This window comes from Malaya genurostris, chromosome 2 (genome assembly GCF_030247185.1).
Source record: "Malaya genurostris strain Urasoe2022 chromosome 2, Malgen_1.1, whole genome shotgun sequence".
NCBI lineage: Eukaryota > Metazoa > Arthropoda > Insecta > Diptera > Culicidae > Malaya > Malaya genurostris.
The window spans coordinates 106,155,090-106,175,820 of NC_080571.1; the positions used below are offsets into that span (position 1 = coordinate 106,155,090).

Genomic DNA, 20,731 nt, shown 5'->3' on the forward strand with positions numbered 1-20,731 from the left:
TTCATTGTACTTTTAAAGTCAGTGGATCAAACATAGAGAGTAGATCTCACTCTAACCCATGTTTTGGATATATGAGATGGAGCTGCCTGGCCCCTCACGAAATCAACAAACAGAAACGAAAAAAAAGTTTGAGAAATGTTATGGGGCTGTTGATCCTGTAGTGAAATTTTGACCATCAGGTAACCTCTATCTCACGGTGTAAAATAGAGGTTACCTGATGGTCAAAACTTCACTGCCGATAAAGCACGCATCGACAGGTCCTTCGGCATAACAGAGTCAAAACCACATAAAATGGATGATGAAGTATGATGGGTAAAATCAATGACAATAAAAATAATACATAAAATTGTACTGGACGACCGGAAAGAGAAAGTGCGCAAGCATGCTTTAGTTAAGCAAAATTCTGCAGATGAGAAAGATATCCTGCCGCTGGATTCTGCGCATTGAGGGCTAAAAAGACGAACGCAAGCGCACTTCGATTTCGTATATGGCTGAATCCATTACTATACGCCAGAGAACAGAATGATTACCCGACAACAGACTGAAGTTAGCACCAGCGTTTCGAAGTGGCACGAGTGCCCCGAAAGGGCTTCTTAATGGGACGGAAGGATCTCAATGTCGGTTTTCTGGGATTGTCATAATATACTTTTGGAGGGCAACCTCAAATCAGAAAAAAGCCAGTATTAGCGTGCATTAATGAAACGATTGAAGATCGGAATCGCTGTGAAATGGCCTTACATGAAACACATGAACATCACTGCTATGGCTAAAATCAACGGTTTAGGTTTCAATTACTTGAGCATCACCCTCGTTCACCTGTTTTGGTTTCCTCGTACTATCATCTGTGCTCAAACGGTTATTTATCTCTGAGAAATTTATGTGAGTTTCGTTTTGGAATTTCAGACCACTACTTCCGGAACCTGATTCCGAAACCAAAGTAAATTTGTATGACCATCTACTTATATGACCTGTAGATTTATAAGATGTTTTTCGCTCTCCGCGAATCGACTGTGCTACTCTATGCAGTGAATTATCATCATTTAAAGTAGGAATGTAAATAATTTCAGAATATACGCCATCATCACAAGTCATGTAGATTGTTGTACTATATAAATATTAAGAAGGTCTTAGACATGTGATACAGAAATAACATGACAGTATATGTAAAGAAATGTAATACAATAACTTTCTCTCGGGCACAGTTAGTTCCAGTGGAAAAGTTTAAAAAGATTTAAAAGCACACCGAGAATTATGTACATCAGTAATCTTCAGTAAAAAAACAAAGTCTTGGCATTACATTCCTTTGGTGGAATTTGGCCTTTCTGTTTCAACAGACTTCGCAGCCGAATCTTAGTGTACAGAATCATTGCATGGCTAGTACTATGGATCCTACTGACACTAAGAATCCTTCCAGGTCGGGGCTCGAACATACGACAACTGGCTTGTAAGACCAGCATCCTAACATATGCATTGAACCGCCAACCGGGGACGTAATCTTCAGTAATTTTTTTTTAAATCTGAGGGTGGCCCTCCCGAAACGAAATCCTGAGTACGGGCCTGTTTAAGATCCTCGAGTCCAGAGAGGTTGACTAAGATCTTGAAACGAATTTACAGATTATTATGCGAATTTCCATAGGAAACGTAACACAATAAAAAAAGGCGGGTGGGTAATGTCAGAGACATAACTGGATGTCGTGAATACGAAAACAACTGACATGTTCCTTAACACTTCCGAATATCAATTAGTTGATCAATTGTATGAATTATGCAAGCATTCCCCTTTGCACATTTTTCGCAAAAACAAAGAAGGCTTCACTTTTTGTTGAGAGGCTTGTTTCTACCTGATTTCGTTTGTAGCTTTTTCACTAATGGGCGGTCCTAACGGCTATAAAAATAGCCGCATTCAGAATTTTAATGTTGATTATTTCATTTCAGATTTGCATAATTTATTGAAACAAACTATCAATATGCTGAAAGGACTCGTTTCTAGCATTCAGAAAGGTCAAATTGCGTAATTCTCTACGACATTAAACTATGGAACATTTTTCGCAAAAACAAAGAAGGCTTCACTTGATCTCGTTTACTGTGAGTTTCACACAGCGAAATGTGCACAAATCTAAACAAACTGTTCTAGATTTGCAGTAAACTGAGGATATTTCCCTACGATTTGCGAACAACAAATCCTAATAGTTCTTTAGAAAACTTTTAGAGCCATTAGAACGGCTGATTTTGTGCAATGCTCTCCACCGTTGCTTTTTCACCAATGCTAATGACTGGCAGCTGTGACGTAATCGCTCTTGTCGAAAGCGAAACTAGCTGTGCAGACGACACAAAACACATCTGCTCGCAGTGGCGATAGAATCCAAACTGATTGAATTTTTGTTAAGAGATTTCCTTTTATGTGATTTCGTTTGTAGCTTTTTCACTAATGGGCGGTCCTAACGGCTATAAAAATAGCCGCATACAGAATTTTAATGTCGATTATTTCATTTCGGATTTGCATAATTCATTGAAAGAAACTATCAATATGTTGTAGGGATTCGTTTCTAGCATTCACAAGGACCAAATTGAGGAACTCACTGCGATATTAACCACTTTTCGGAACATTTTTCCCGGACGATTTGTTGTACAGCAGCAGATATTTTGTTCTCTTCCTTAGAACGCGTTCTGATTGGCTGGTGTTGACATGGATCAAATGAGACAGGTTTTTCAATAGTGTACTATTGAAATACTTCAATGCTTTTGCTATACACTTTTAAATTGAAAAATTTCGATTCTATTGGTAGTTAGATTATATAAATCCTTTCACAGATCACTGAGCTATGAGCTTTAAAAATACGAGAAAGGCAAACGCGCCTTATGAATTATCCTTTTTGATACTCGTTTATACCAAACATTTCAGAAAAGTTTAATTTTCAATTATTTGAGACTATGTCACAAAACTGAAAATTTTATCATAAAATTGTGATCATATTTCCGATGGCATGTCGCAAGAATTATGTTGATTCATTAGATACAACAATAGATATTCACGATCAAAAACTTATCACTCTCTCAGAGGGTAAATTTTGAAAAGGCACCCCATAGTAAAGTAAGTCGTATTCACGACAAAATGAGCGTATCATAACTTACCTCTCGCATAACACGGTGCCGTGCCTTTGTCACGGTTGGCGGTTAAATGCATAGGGCAGTGGTCTTACAAGCCAGTTGTCGTATGTTCATACTCCGGCCTAGACGGATTCTTAGTGTCAGTAGCATCAGCCATGCAATGGTTCTGTACGCTATGTTGCGAAGTCGGTTGAAACAGAAGGTCGAATTTCATAAATGGAATGTAAAAGCAAGGCTTTTTAGTTCCCTATGAAGGTTTGAGAAAGAAGTGAAAGATTGACTCAAAAATGCACCTGCACAGAAATGTTTGTGCACTTGTAATTGGAGTTGCTAAGGACCTGCAAACGAATCAGCCGTTTGCTATAGTAAATGGTCGTAAATCTAAACAACTACCCGTGTATCCTCCTATTGGTGAACACATCATGAAGTCAGATGACCCTTCACTTACCGTTCAATTGAATGGCGAGTACTCTGTATAATTGAATTGAATCTATTACTCGACTGAATGCAGGGCATCGAAAGCCATAAATTATAATCCAACACCAGGAAGCCGGGAAAACCAATTGTAAATGCTTGTTGGAACAGTTCCAGGTGATAGCTTTCCAATACTCTGCCGTGCCATGGCCAATTGACTATCAGTGGTATAGCGAAAAATAAGATCAACATTTGGAAGATGACTGTGTAATAAAATAACACTGTTAGATTTCCTGGAAAATGTCATAGTCAGAGTCTTACATTCCGTTTTTTTTCTGTTGTGTGAAGTTATGCAAAAAAAAATTATGCTGCGGATCATCAAAATGAAATTATTAAATGCTTTGATGTTATAGCTTTAGCATTACTACTGTAAATAATTCAACGTTCACTACTGTAGTCAGTCAACATCAAACAAGGAACTGAAACTCTTCGTTCCATTTACAATTTACCATATCTTGTTTCATTCAGGATGATTTCAAGACTTGGAGAAAGCCTGAAGCAAACAAATAAAACGTTTAATCAGCCCTCAGATGGAATCATTCCCGAAGCATGACGCAATAACCTTTCTCTTCTGTCTAAGGATGACGCAAAGCTAATATTTGTTCTTTCGTCTAATTCTACCGAAATCTATCAGAATCATCAGAATAATTAGCTCACACGGAACTCACATCAAATGGAAAGGTATCGTGTATGATTAAGAGAAATCTTCCGGTCACTGCCTGAGGTCTGTTTGCCTCACGGAGCCAGGAAATGATTTATTGAAATCGGAAGTCCTTTTCCGTTCGTCGTTTCGCTGTACTGCTGATGACTGGTGATGTTACAGGATTACATATTGATTTAGCAGATTTTTCTGTTGATTATCTTATGATAATTGGCTAGCAAATGATGGTACAATGTTACTATCAATCAATCCTAAGCAAAAGCCTGTCGACAATATACGTATTTTTGCTGTACTTCAGCTACTCAACAAAAGTCGGTGATAGACTTAATCCGTACTGGGAAGTCCTTCAATAATGATGCAATCAGATAGGATAGGAACATAGCTCACTTCAGCTGATTCGTTAAAAAGAGGAATATTTTTTGGAATTAAGGTCCATCCGCACTAGGCCGATCCGACCGATCGGAACTCTCCGGCACCGACCTCGATCGGATCGGCCTGGTGCGTGTCATCGAAATCGAAAATCTCAAAATGGGTGGAGCGAAAATGACCAGTCACATTTTGACACAGGAAACAATTTTGTTTGTAAGTTGGTTGAAAATAATTCTGATAAAGTTTTTGTAAAAATAAACAATAAATTTACGTCTCAGACCGAAGGTAGAGGGCCTCTCCAATAAGTGGTGCCCACCGTTTCATTTCAAATTTGCAAAGTCTTAAAACAAACAAACAAACATTATTTTATCTTAAAAACCACTATCACCATCGATTCAGCACATTTTTATAAGCTGCAAAAAATCACCTAATATTACTTGTTGCTGGGAATATTTCCTTTAACCTAAAAATTTTGGAATTTAAATTTAGTCTAATATCGTTTTGGAAGAAAAGATCGTTTATTTGGGTCGTTCACCGCACTGAAATACTTTCTTTTCTGTACAACTTTTATTGAATGTGTAAAAATTGATGATATTTTAAGTAAAACTAGTTTGTAGTGTAACGTACACACGTGTAAAATATCGTCATTATCTGTCAAGTGGTTATCGAGATGAAGCTTCGATGAGAAATTATGGGTGCGGTCGTGGAAAATCCAAGCCAATCCTATAGGTGCATCGCGAAACAATGCGGAATAATCCATTCGACGGTGTCTCGAGGAGAAAAATCGTTCAAGAAGAACCAGACGTCCCAGCGACGAGCTGGCAGTGACATAAAAATTGGAAAAAGGCAACCCTGTGAACGCAATTTACGTTTTGTCTTACACTCATTAGTGCAGTTTATGTTAAACATTGCTGAAAGTATAAAAATCCATTGCTGACATCATGAAATCATTAAAATCATGAAACATGTCTCCTCATGAGATCATGTTTATTATTCGTGATTTCTAAAGAAAAATGATTTATATTTTGAAAATTTCCATGGGAGATGAGTTATTGTTCATGATATGATTCATTTTGCTCATGAAATCATGAATAATAGACATGGTCTTATGTGATGACATGTTTCATGGTTTCATGATTTTTTAATCGGGGTGAATTTTTATCCGTGGCTTAATATAAACCGACGTAAATTTATTGCTATTTACAAAACATTTGTTGGTACCGAAGTCCTTTCTGATGTGCCGAAAATATGAAAAAAAATTGACGGCTTTCTGATCGTCAGAACAGATTGTAGTCGTTTTGGGGTATTGGTATCTCATGGGTACTAACTTCTGGTTTGGAAACTTCCTCGAAGTTTGTTTATAAAAAAAAAGAAATTCGATTCCAATAACACCGAACTACCATTCTGTACATTCGTCACTTTGTATGAATTTTTTTTTGCTTTCTCATAAAGAAAGATTGTAGCATTCGACTCAGTTCGTTTAGTAAGCAAAATGTCTGAGTGTGTATGTAAAATTTCTGTGCACTCACCTTTTTTTGAGATGGCTGAACCGATTTTCACAAATTCAGATTCAAATGAATGGTCTTAAGATGCCTTGAGAAATTCCTGACTTTTATATTGATTCGACATCCTCTTCCGGAATTATAAACTCATTTTTCTTAGAGATGACGTAATCGATTTTCACAAACTTAGGTTCAACCGTCCTATACAAAACTCCTGAATATTATCCGGATCCGACTTTAGAGTTCGTTAAATAAGTTCTTTACGTTACTTTTGGGGTCATCTGGCTTTGGAGTTCTAAAAAGGATTTTTTGTTACGCATGATTACGTTTGTATACCAGGAAGAAGGGCGCCAGTCAAAATCATTTGTAAGTTTGAGCCTTGACTAAGAAGAAATCATTATATGAATATAATCGTAACACACGTCGTAATATATTTCAATATTTCATACATTTGATAATTAAAGAAACTATCAAAGTGCTGTACGGAGCTAATTTTTGGCTTTCGGAAGGGCCAAATTGTGGAATTCTCTACAATATTAAACTCTTTCCGAACATTTTTCCCGACGAGAAGCAGCCAAATGATAACTTTATTTGTGCTCGTTTGGTGCGAATTTCGCAATGTGAAAATAGCATATAACTAATCAAATTACATTTGATTTGCACTAAACTGATGCGTTTTACCTCCAATTTGCAAAGAAGTAATTTTACTAGTTCTTAAGATAACATTTAGAGCCATTAGAAAGGCTGTTTTTTTTAACGCGGTCCTAACGGCTATAAAAATAGCCGCATACAGAATTTTAATTTCGATTATTTCATTTCGGATTTGCATTTCATTGAAAGAAACTATCAAGATGCTGTACGGGATTCATTCCTGCCTTTCAGAAGGACCAAATTGTGGAACTCACTACGATATTAAACACTGTTCGGAACACTTTTCTCGAACGATTTGTTGTACAGCAGCAGATATTTTGTTCTCCTCAGAACGCGTTCTGATTGGCTGGTGTTGACATGAGTCAAATGAGACAGGTTTTTCAATAGTGTACTATTGAAATACTTCAATGCTGCTGCTATACACGTTTAAGTTGAAAAACTTCGATTCTATTGGTAGTTAGATTATATAAATCCTTTCACAGATCCACTGAGCTATAAGCTTTCAAAATACGAGAAAGGCAAACGCGCCTTATGAATTATCCTCTTTGATACTCGTTCATACCAAACATTTAAAAAATGTTTAATTTTGAATTATTTGAGATTATGTCACACAAGTGAAAATTTTATCATAAAATTGTGATCATATTTTCGATGGCATGTAGCAAAAATTATGTTGATTCGTTAGATACAACAAGAGAAATTCACGAGCAAAAATTTATCACTCTCTCAGAGAGTACATTTTGAAAAGGCGTCACATAGTAATGTAAGTCGTATTCACGACAAAAATAAGAGAAAATACTCAAACAGGGAAAAACTTTTTAAGAACTCAAATCGGGAGTAATTTCGTTACACTTTCGTGTTGTCAAATTTTCAAAATGCACACAGATGAGCATAATAAAGAAAGACGTAGTTCTACGTCAAAAAATTCTAAACTGGACTAAAAACTTTTCCAATTGGTAGTCATTGTTAGTTGAAAACTAAACGAATAGATTTCAGATATTCTAGTTCCTGGCTAACGATTCCGGAAGCAGCTGGAAATAGTGGTTACACACACTAAAAATGGAACTTTTCTCAGGTTTGGCCGATTTTCACAAACTTAGGTTCAAATGAAAGGTCTAATAATCCCATACCAAATTCTAGAATTTCATCTGGATCTGACATCCGGCTGTAGGGTGAAGGGTTTGAAGAAGTTTTACACCGTCACCTGAAGTGATGAAGCGAAACAGGGATTTTATTTTTAAATTAGGTTCAAAACTGTTCCAATTTAAAGGGTGATTTTTTGAAGAGGTATAGGATTTGGTTTTGAAAAAATAACACAAAACATTTTCATTTTTTTTATGTTTCGTGACTCATCAGTGCAGAGCAGTTCAAATTAAACTGCTTAGTGCTAAACTCGGCAATTCAATTTAAACCGCTAAGCAGACGTAAAGTTTCTGCTACTTACAGAACACTTTTTGTTTTGTAACGGAGTGCAACGTTTTTTCTGACGTACCGAACGAAAACGTTTCGTTCCATTCTACGTCTTATCACTTATTAAAGAAATCGGGAATGGTAGCTGGAGTTTGAAGTTACACAACGGTATTAATAAATTGGGCAAAAACTTAGGTCTAATGAGTGTTTTTTTCAATTTCCAAGAAGTGTCTGGTTTCACCCCATAGGATGTCTGTCTTAGCTCCGTAGTTTTTGAATTTATGGATTTTGAGTTGGTCACTGCATCACGACTTTTCACGAAAACTAATGCATATTTTTCCAAACCACAAATTGGGAATTGTAGCTGAAGGCTGAAATTACATAACGGTATACATTACTTGGGTAAAAACCTACTACTAATGGACCCTTTTTTTCAATTTCCTAAATATGTCCGCCTTATCCCCGGTTGCGTTGTTTTTATTCGGTACGTATCCCCCGGATAAAAAAATTGAGTGTGAATAAATACTATCCGCTTTATATCGAATGATGGAGGCACATGGTTATTTGTAATTGAATTCAAAATTTTCCCTCAAAATAATAATAGAGTTCAATATATGTAATCAAATATAGGACATGTTATGAAAAAGATTGAATATTTCCATAAAAGTAATAAATTAGTAATGAAAAGTATCAAATTTAGTACAAATTCACCGAGTTGATGGTACGAACAGTACCAAGTAGAAGAATAATTGATTTCCACTGAATAGACCGGTCGCATTATCGTCACAATGGAATTTCAAAGAAAGGCAGAGATATTGTTTTACCGTAATGTAGAACTTATTTGTTCTACAAATCTAGGTCAGACGGTTCAACTGCCATGCATGCCATGAAAGATGCCTTTCGAAGAACAAACTAACATTCGATATCGTTTTTATCTTTCCCGCTCCCTCCGCAGCGCAGATAGTGTGAACGATGGAACTGCTGGTATCGCAAAAGTCGGCCAACGATTGTTCGCCGAAGCTGGCCGCCAACTCTCGCCGACCAAGTACCGGAATCGTCAATCCGGTGGCCAGCTTGGATTTCGACGACAGCAGCAGTAGTAATTTCAGTGACATCACGAAAATTCCTCGCGTGCCCGGGGATGGTGCCCAGGCGGAGGATGTAGGCCCACCAATCGGTAGCTCGGGTCACCTGGAGGGTCGAAAGCAGGAACAACTTGCGGAGTTGATGTTAAATCAAAAGCAGCAGAGTAATGGGGATCTGCGGCCTTCGCCGATGGTGACATCAATTTGCCAAAGTGAGACTAACGGGAAGGAGTTAAAAGGTGGGTGTGGATTTTTTTATATTTGCATGAAAACGAAAAAAAAAATGAATACTGTTGTTTGTAAACATCGACAAATCATATGACCGCAAAGCAAACTGTGTTGTTATACGTACAATAGAACGTACGAGTAATTTGCATGAATACAAGGTTAGCCCATACAAAAATATTTTGTTGGATTCCTCACAGATAAAAATATTTTGTGAATTCACTTCATGAAGCACATTGCATTTGAAGTTGCTTCACAGGCTTTCAGTCACATTTTCGATTCAACTGATGTCTATTTCACACTACTATTGATTTACATGTCGTGTACATTTCATTACTTTTTCTGTGCTGCATTCCAATCGAAACTCTTCGAATATTCCAATTCTAAAATATCTACTCCTGAAAACTTTGAATTATAAGACTTGAGCTATTCGAAGGATTCCTACGGAAAAAATAGTTACGAAGAATACGGTAATGAATATCTAATTTCAAAAGCTGTAAAAGTTCGAAACAATCGATTCATCATTGAAGTAGATCTCCCACAAAAGTAGCCTTACTAACATCGTAGCGGACAGATAGTAAATCAAGATCAATCAGTTCAAAGGTTCGGAAGGTTCAAAGGATATCTCCAAGAAAGACGACGGAGAACGAATCGGACAAATTTTCGTTGGATTGCTTCAATGCGTTGGACATCTCTGTGGTAATAAAGAGACCAGACAACCTTTTCGAGTCTAGAACGCACTAAGACGCACTACTAACACTGTATTGCATTGCGGAAAATGAATCCTAGTAGCTTAGAGGCTTCGTAGATACTAGACTCAATGTACTCCCTAAAATTCAACTTAGAATCCAAGAGGGCACCAAGGTGCTTCACAGACAATGTACGTTCCAGGGTAGTTAGGAAAATGTTATAGTCGAACTTGATTACAGTCTGTTTGCGACTAGAAGAAATGAGGGAGCATTTGGAGGCGATTAAAACCATTCTGTTGATATTACATCCATCAGTCAAATTATTCAACTGCTCTTGTAAGAACTCCTTGTCAGTTGTGTATTGCATGACATGAAATAGTTTGAAGTCATCGGCGAACGATAGTTTTAAACACTTGATCGAAAAATTTAAATCCTTTAGATAGAGAAAAAATATAAACGGTCCAAGGTAACTTCCTTGAGTAAAGTAAGATATGATTGAAGCCGATTCAAAAATTATCCGTGAAATCCCATTTTATTAAACTTGGAGATTGATATTTGATGGTTAATCTTGTCAAACGCAAACTTGTAGTCGTGCTTGTACACAGCAAAAAATTATGAAATTTATTTTGACGTGAAACCACATATGACACAATTCATAGGAACGTAATACGTAAAACGACTGAATTTTACAAGAATGATTTAAATATGTGTCAAACATACCCCGCTTTTCAAGAAGACTTGTAAACTTACATGTTTCTGCACTCAAAAATATGTCAGAATGCATTAAATGTGTGTTAGATCTGCGGTAAAAATGAGTTATTTTTGATGCTCGAATATGTCGGTATCAAAAGGCCCAAATATGCACATCTTTTTCTATGTGTGTATGATAAAGGAAAAAAAAATACCAATCATTTGGGGGTTTTGAAATGAAATGCGAAACATAAACAATTCAAATCAGTCATGTGCACTTTAGCACAAACCGGAACCCAAGAGGTTTCAAACCCCCAAATGACTACTACCTGTTAGCGGCCATCATTCCGTCAATTGTTTTCGTTACTGTCGGCATACCAGAATAGACATTGCACTTTTAGTGTAAAACAAGTGCGTTGCAAATAGCAATGACTTTACGTCTGCTTAGCGGATTATGTTGATCCGCGAAGTGGCATTAGTAGATCGACAAAATCTGCTAACGCTAATGCGTAACGTAAATAATTCAGTAGGATACCAAGTTTGTAGATGTCGAACGTTTAGGAATGAATCTATGATGAGTTTCAAATATAATGTCAGAGCAAATTTTTGTTATGAAATCCAGAATAATAATTTCAAACAACTTTGATACGGCGTACAAAGCTAATATTCTGCGGTAGTAGGATACTGTACACATGTTTGTTTTACAAAACTGGAAACACATAAGATTTCTTCCATATTTCAGGAAAAAATCCTGAACGTAAAGAGCAATTAAATATATTGGATAGTGGAACCAATAGACTGTTAGGGCAGTTTTTTAGCACCACGGATGGAATTCCGTCGGCTCCAGCACTAGATGAACGTTTTAAATAGCAGTTTATATAGTAAGATGACATCCAATTGGAGAACGGTGAGGAACCCTATTAGCAGCCAGAGATATTTGTTGCTGAGTTGGGTTTTATTCGAGGACTATTAAAATGTTTGCGAAACAAATTGCAAATTCCGAGCGTAAAGGATGCTTCAACGTCGTCGAGGCTCATTAAGGTTGGTAATCCTGATTCCTTCTATTCGTTTTATTCGTTGACGTAGTTCCAAAAGGGATTGAGGAAGCATTTAAGATTATTTTGGATGTTGCGTTGAAACCTACAATGAAGCGCTTTGTTCAAGCGTATGTTGCGATTGTTGAGATGAACATAACGTGATCTGAAAAGTAATGAATTTTGTTGCACTGAACGTTTGACGTTGACTTTTTAAAGTGGAATTTGACCAAAGAAGGATTTTTAACGGTTTTTATGCGAATGTTCATAGTTATTTATTTTTTATGCGAATTTTCAACATTAAGTGGCTTTCTTATTTTTTCTTAGATATGCGCGAAACGTCTCTGGTGTTATCTCGATTTTTTTACGAACATCTTCTTTTTTTGACATAACACCAGATCTCGACGTTTAATGCATTTTTAAAACATTTGCCATTAAAGAAAACAAAATAACGATATAACGATAAGACGACATAACGGCATTACGAAATAACGGAATAACCCAATAACGAAATAACTAAATAACGAAATAACGAAATAACGAAATAACGAAATAACGAAATAACGAAATAACGAAATAACGAAATAACGAAATAACGAAATAACGAAATAACGAAATAACGAAATAACGAAATAACGAAATAACGAAATAACGAAATAACGAAATAACGAAATAACGAAATAACGAAATAACGAAATAACGAAATAACGAAATAACGAAATAACGAAATAACGAAATAACGAAATAACGAAATAACGAAATAACGAAATAACGAAATAACGAAATAACGAAATAACGAAATAACGAAATAACGAAATAACGAAATAACGAAATAACGAAATAACGAAATAACGAAATAACGAAATAACGAAATAACGAAATAACGAAATAACGAAATAACGAAATAACGAAATAACGAAATAACGAAATAACGAAATAACAAAATAACGAAATAACGAAATAACGAAATAACGAAATAACGAAATAACGAAATAACGAAATAACGAAATAACGAAATAACGAAATAACGAAATAACGAAATAACGAAATAACGAAATAACGAAATAACGAAATAACGAAATAACGAAATAACGAAATAACGAAATAACGAAATAACGAAATAACGAAATAACGAAATAACGAAATAACGAAATAACGAAATAACGAAATAACGAAATAACGAAATAACGAAATAACGAAATAACGAAATAACGAAATAACGAAATAACGAAATAACGAAATAACGAAATAACGAAATAACGAAATAACGAAATAACAAAATAACAAAGTAACAAAATAACAAAATAACAAAATAACAAAATAACAAAATAACAAAATAACAAAATAACAAAATAACAAAATAACAAAATAACAAAATAACAAAATAACAAAATAACAAAATAACAAAATAACAAAATAACAAAATAACAAAATAACAAAATAACAAAATAACAAAATAACAAAATAACAAAATAACAAAATAACAAAATAACAAAATAACAAAATAACAAAATAACAAAATAACAAAATAACAAAATAACAAAATAACAAAATAACAAAATAACAAAATAACAAAATAACAAAATAACAAAATAACAAAATAACAAAATAACAAAATAACAAAATAACAAAATAACAAAATAACAAAATAACAAAATAACAAAATAACAAAATAACAAAATAACAAAATAACAAAATAACAAAATAACAAAATAACTAAATAACAAAATAACAAAATAACAAAATAACAAAATAACAAAATAACAAAATAACAAAATAACAAAATAACAAAATAACAAAATAACAAAATAACAAAATAACAAAATAACAAAATAACAAAATAACAAAATAACAAAATAACAAAATAACAAAATAACAAAATAACAAAATAACAAAATAACAAAATAACAAAATAACAAAATAACAAAATAACAAAATAACAAAATAACAAAATAACAAAATAACAAAATAACAAAATAACAAAATAACAAAATAACAAAATAACAAAATAACAAAATAACAAAATAACAAAATAACAAAATAACAAAATAACAAAATAACAAAATAACAAAATAACAAAATAACAAAATAACAAAATAACAAAATAACAAAATAACAAAATAACAAAATAACAAAATAACAAAATAACAAAATAACAAAATAACAAAATAACAAAATAACAAAATAACAAAATAACAAAATAACAAAATAACAAAATAACAAAATAACAAAATAACAAAATAACAAAATAACAAAATAACAAAATAACAAAATAACAAAATAACAAAATAACAAAATAACAAAATAACAAAATAACAAAATAACAAAATAACAAAATAACAAAATAACAAAATAACAAAATAACAAAATAACAAAATAACAAAATAACAAAATAACAAAATAACAAAATAACAAAATAACAAAATAACAAAATAACAAAATAACAAAATAACAAAATAACAAAATAACAAAATAACAAAATAACAAAATAACAAAATAACAAAATAACAAAATAACAAAATAACAAAATAACAAAATAACAAAATAACAAAATAACAAAATAACAAAATAACAAAATAACAAAATAACAAAATAACAAAATAACAAAATAACAAAATAACAAAATAACAAAATAACAAAATAACAAAATAGCAAAAGGAAAAAAAATGTACCAAAGAACTAAAGAACAGAAGCAGGGATGAAAGGTAGAAGGGAATATCGGAAAACAGGAAAATGAAAGAATGGATGAGCAGATGAATGAATAAAAAAATTGAACAAAAGTAGAACGCAAGAATTGAAAAACCGAAAAATTCAAGAGCGGATGAACGGAAACGGAAACAAAAAAATGGAAGTAAGATGGTTTAGAATATCGAGAAAACGGTAAAAACGTAAAAAACTAAAAAATGGATGAGCGGATATACGGATGGATAGAAGGTTCTGAGACGGGAAAATTGTTCTTCTGTTGTCGTTATACGGGCGTACTTTGCGATCTAATGGAGAAACGGAAGAACCCTTCGGTATGTAAAAACATAAGCCATGCCATCGGTCGTATCGAAATCGAAACCGGGATGGGATCAATGTCGGAACCGAATCAGGAGAAGAAACGGAAAAATGAAAAAATTAAAAATTTAAGTAAAGAAGAACCAAATATACTCATTATAGCATATAAGTTTACTAAAAAACTACCGATCTGGAAAGTGATTTGCAACTGCGGATACGAAACTTTCTATGGATGCTTCAAGGATGGGTAGTGACTGTGGATGATTCAAAGATAATGAAAAAAGAAGAAGTGAAAAATTTACCATTCAAAAATATATTTGAGGTATTTTAAGCAAAGTTCGTTTTTTTTTCAACGATATATTCAATCAGGCAGACTGCCTTAGCTCTAAGATGCCGAGGATAAAAGAATAGTTCGTAGTTTTATCCTAATCTACAGGGTTATCTGATAGTTTCCAGAAAGTATTACCTAGTGAAGGAAATGATTTCCTGGTCAGCAGATCATGACAGTGTTTGATTAAAATTTTATCTGGTTTTGATACTTAATAGAACTGTTTACTATCAGGAGTACAACTTTGCTTCCGCCGTTTTCCGATAGGTGACTGTACCGGCTGAGGCTGGTTAAAATACATAATGCCGTTAAAGTAAGTGTGTACAGTGCCTATTCGAATTGTCATCGCCGTTTCAGTGACAGTTGTTCTTGTTTTCGTATTAGTCACGCTCGAAAATGTCTGTTTATGTGCCCAATTCTCGCCATTTGCGGAAAGTTTTACTTTTCTGTTACAATTCGAAAAAAAATGCAACTGAAGCGCATCGAATGCTCTCAGAAACTAACGATGATGCTGCTCTGAGTAAAAGAACGTGGTCGGGAGTGGTTTCAACGTTTTAAAAATGGTGATTTTGATGTCGAAGACAAACATGGTGGTGGAAGAGAAAAAACCTGTATTTGGTGGGATCAGCTCGGTGTGATTTACTACGAGCTCTTAAAACCGGGTGAAACCATCACAGAAAATCGCTACCGAACGCAACTGATGCGCCTTACTCGCGCGCTAAAGTAAAAGCGGCCACAATATCGAGAGTGACATGACAAAGTCATCCTCCAACACGACAATGATCGGCCTCACGACGCAAAAGTGGTCAAAAAGTACCTGGAAACGCTGAAATGGGAAGTCTTGCCCCACGCGCCGTATTTCCCAGATGTCGCCCCTTCTGACTTCCACCTATTCCGTTCGATGGTACACGGCCTAGCAGATCAACATGTTCAATCCTTCGAAGAGTTGGAAAAATGGATTGCTTCATGGATAGCGTCAAAAGTGGACTACTTTTTCGAACCGGGATCCGAAAACTGCCGGAAAGATGGGAGAAAGTGGTCGCTAGCGACGGACAACACTTTGAATAATACATCTGTAAGCACTTTTTCGCAATAAAGCTTTCAATTTTGGAAAAATAGGATAGGAAGCAAAGTTGTACACCTAAAATTTTAACTATTGAAAATCATTGTAAAGAAAGTTTTCTTTTCGTTCAAATCACTTGCTAGATCAGTAGCGTTCAAGAGAACTTATATACAGCAATGAATTTTCGTTCGTCCGGTTTTTTTCGATTTGTTCCGAAAATTGCGTTCTGTTCAAAACTTAATAATCGGATTCACACGCGTGAATGTTTAGTAAATCGTGCTAAAAAATATAAAAATTAAATCATAGATATATATTTTAGTAAAGTAGTCTGCCAAGTTTAAAATTGAAAAGCCCGCATACGCAAAACTATACTAAATATCGTCAAATGTCAAAGAACATGGTGCAGGCTTTACGAATAAAATCTACAAAACGAAAGTTTTAGATTCTTATGCAAAAACCTCAGTTCGGTTGATACCATATAAAATGAATTCAATTCGCTTTTGAGTGTAAATTTCTAAATACAGGGTGATTTTTTAAGAGCTTGAGAACTTTTTTAAACAATAAAACGCATAAAATTTGCAAAATCTCATCGGTTCTTTATTTTAAACGTTAGATTGGTACATGACATTTACTTTTTGAAGATAATTTCATTTAAATGTTGACCGCGGCTGCGTCTTAGGTGGTCCATTCGGAAAATCCGCTTTTTTATCGACAAATTTTGTTCAGCGATGAGGCTCATTTCTGGTTGAATGGCTACGTAAATAAGCAAAATTGCCGCATTTGGAGTGAAGAGCAACCAGAAGCCGTTCAAGAACTGCCCATGCATCCCGAAAAATGCACTGTTTGGTGTGGTTTGTACGCTGGTGGAATCATTGGACCGTATTTTTTCAAAGATGCTGTTGGACGCAACGTTACAGTGAATGGCGATCGCTATCGTTCGATGCTAACAAACTTTTTGTTGCCAAAAATGGAAGAACTGAACTTGGTTGACATGTGGTTTCAACAAGATGGCGCTACATGCCACACAGCTCGCGATTCTATGGCCATTTTGAGGGAAAACTTCGGAGAACAATTCATCTCAAGAAATGGACCGGTAAGTTGGCCACCAAGATCATGCGATTTGACGCCTTTAGACTATTTTTTGTGGGGCTACGTCAAGTCTAAAGTCTACAGAAATAAGCCAGTAACTATTCCAGCTTTGGAAGACAACATTTCCGAAGAAATTCGGGCTATTCCGGCCGAAATGCTCGAAAAAGTTGCCCAAAATTGGACTTTCCGAATGGACCACCTAAGACGCAGCCGCGGTCAACATTTAAATGAAATTATCTTCAAAAAGTAAATGTCATGTACCAATCTAACGTTTAAAATAAAGAACCGATGAGATTTTGCAAATTTTATGCGTTTTATTGTTTAAAAAAGTTCTCAAGCTCTTAAAAAATCACCCTGTAAAAGCTTCCCTAATGGAAAATGTCGAAACTTTTTGTCTCTCTAACCATTCGTGTCTGTCTACCGGAGTAGTATCGCACCATATCATGGCAAATGTATGATAAAATGATAACACAACAGTAATAATTTCCCGTAAATGATCCAACATGTGAAATGGAGTGAGCTTCCGTAACTGTTTCTTCCGTTTAGTTAACCCGTTTTTCGCGTCTTTTGTGTGTAGGCATGATGGCCATGTGCTCGTTGCCGATGGATGCGAATCGCTATATTTATCCTCCATCCTCCTTTCGCCACCCGAGCGAAAGCCATTTGCCAGGAACACAAAATTGCACGAGACAATGGGAAATATATTGATTATTTAATTGAGACAATGTGTGCGCCTGTAGGCATCCATGTATAAGTGGATAGACAAGTTTAATGAGGGAACAGACAGCCTAAACATTTTTATTGAAGAGTGATTCATTGCGGCACAACCGAGCCTGGTGGGTGTCTGGCTAAACCGATCTGACGAGCGCGGATTTTATTTATGGGAGTTGTTTTCCTTCCATGCGGTTTGCCTATTTGTTCTTTCGCTTCTGCTGTGGTGGTGAGCCGACATTGTTAGCTGTGGTGAGGATTTTTTTTATTAGCCGTGCATCTGTAGCCTTCTCGAACAATGTTCTATTTCCGTACACGTGTTCGTGTCATTGTTTGCAGGATAATAAAATCTTTTTTACGACTTTCACTTTGGTCCCGTTACCGGGCCATAACCTGCAGCGGGCTTGTTGCTCGAGCCAATGATGCAAAGTTCATCCACTACATATGTATGTATACAGACAGCTATTACGAACAAAACAGAAACTGCTGTCGAACATACTATCGACGTGTCTAATGAGGAACGGTTTAAGCTTGCGGGTAGTTAGAATCGCTTTGGAAGGATTTAAACTTTGCGTTCTGAACGGTATCAACTAGCGGTTAATCGGTTGTTGAATCCAGGAAAAGACAACGTTCAAGTATACTGGTTTCAAGACACATAAGACGGAAAATTGCAAGAAATCCGCTTTTCTGCTCGGAAAAACGGCATCAAATTGGTGTTTCGACAGTTTTAAACAAGTTTTCGTTATGTTTCATTTTCTACTCGACAGAATATAGTCTAGCTAGTTCTAAACAAACCTAGAATTCCAATATGCAAAAAAATTATATAATTCAGTTCAGTTTCACTGAGCAATGCTTGGTGAGTTTGAATTGGAAGTGATATTTTTTTCATGGATTCATTATTTGTTCATGTGGTAACTTTTCTTACTTGAAGGCATCAGGATACATAAGTTAAGTAAAACAAATGTATGATGCCAATATATCCTTCCACTCTCAGTTGTCTCTCATGCTCTGATGCAAACGCAGCCAGTTATCGAAGCTACATAACTTTTTTATCGTAAGTCCAGTATTATATTGCCTTAGGTTGCATGCAGTCTGCTCATACTAACACATGAGCTAAAAAGTTCCGGGCCTAACACATAAATGGCGCTACGCAGATCAAAATATTCTGTTAACTTACATCTGTTTTCTTGCACATATTTAGAGCAATATAATTTAAACGCAAAACTAAGCGTTAATTTAAAAATACAATTATATTCATTGAAAATTCGATACAATCCAATTCAGTATTGCATCGATGATGGTTTTCAATCAAACTTTCGATTTAACCCATGTCTATTTTATGGTACTATTGATTTCCATGTCGTGTAAATTTCATTATTTCTTACTGTGTAGTATTATTGCAGTTAATACTAACCTTTAAAGGAAAGCTGTTAAAATTTCATGATATTCTATTCATTACTTTGTGAGTTATTGTGCTAAAAGCGACAATACTTTCGTTATTTTCAGAACAATTAGTCAAACACAATTTCGTGTTTGAATTTGACATTGCTTCTTGATGGGAAAATACCGTTCAAGCAAAGCAATGGCTTGAACATTGTTATGATGAATCCGCTCCATCAGAAACAACAATAAAACGTTGATTTGCTAACTTCAAACGTGGTCTTGAAGATACTGGTGCTACAGAACGCAGTGGACGTCCAAATGAAGCGATAACACCAGAAAACATTCAAAAAATCCACAAAATAGTTTTTAATGATTGAAAAGTGAAGTTGCGTGAGTTAGCTGACATCGTAAAGATATCAAAAGAAAGTGTTGGCTTTATATTGCATGAGCATTTAACTATGAGAAAGTTCTGTTCAAAGTGGGTGCCTCGTTTGCTCACTGTTGACTGAAAACGAGAACGTGTTGATGATTCTGAACAGTGTTTAAACATAACATACGGAAATTTATGCGACGATATGTGACAATGGATGAAACATGGACTCATCACTTCACTCCACAATCAAAACGATCGCCATCTGAGTGGACAGCAACTGGTGAATCTTGGCCAAAGCACATGTGGCCGAGGTATTTTGGGATGTGCGTGGTGTAATATTTATCGACTATGTTGAGAACAAAAATACCACTATAACAGTGAATGGTTATCGGAGCGTTGGAAGATTGAAATTGCAAATAAACGACCGCATATGACAAAGAAAAAAATTTTGTTTCATCAAGACAACACACCGTGTCACAAGTAGTGGTGTACAATTTCATTTTCAATGGATTAATCCCAAGTAGCACATGTAACTTTTTAATAAAAAACCTGTTTTAATCCACCTAGTGGTGTAATGATGCCTTTCTCATGTACATATAATATTGTGGTATTCTATTCAAAATTTGTCTCTTGGATTTTTGAAAGAAACCAAGAGATTGTTTGTGCATAAAATACAGAATAAAACAGTGCTTTGATTGCGTAAGTCATCCTTAAGAAAATGGAGTGGGTTCACTATTATATGCACTTCCGGCACCGGAACCCGAGAATCGTTATAATCAAAGTCGGTTCGTACGGCCACCAACTAACATGACACACAAACTCTACTAGTACGCACTCTAAATTACGATTTAAATGTTTGTTGAATCCGAAAATAGTTTAAGTGACG

At 35.0% G+C, this 20,731-nt stretch overlaps 1 protein-coding gene across 5 annotated transcripts in view; it reads left to right on the forward strand.

The window, feature by feature from the left end:
* LOC131433080 (adenylyl cyclase 78C) overlaps positions 1–20,731 on the forward strand; it is a 243,579-nt gene that overhangs the window by 186,448 nt on the left and 36,400 nt on the right. For 4 of the 5 annotated variants that reach the window (XR_009230019.1, XM_058599840.1, XM_058599842.1 and 1 more), the window contains one exon: positions 9,131–9,499. Coding sequence is in view for 4 of the 5 variants with exons in the window: in XM_058599840.1 (XP_058455823.1) it covers positions 9,148–9,499 (352 nt within the window). In the remaining variant the exon portion in view is untranslated. The remainder of the gene's footprint in view (positions 1–9,130; positions 9,500–20,731) is intronic. The other variant, XM_058599841.1, reaches the window with a different exon arrangement.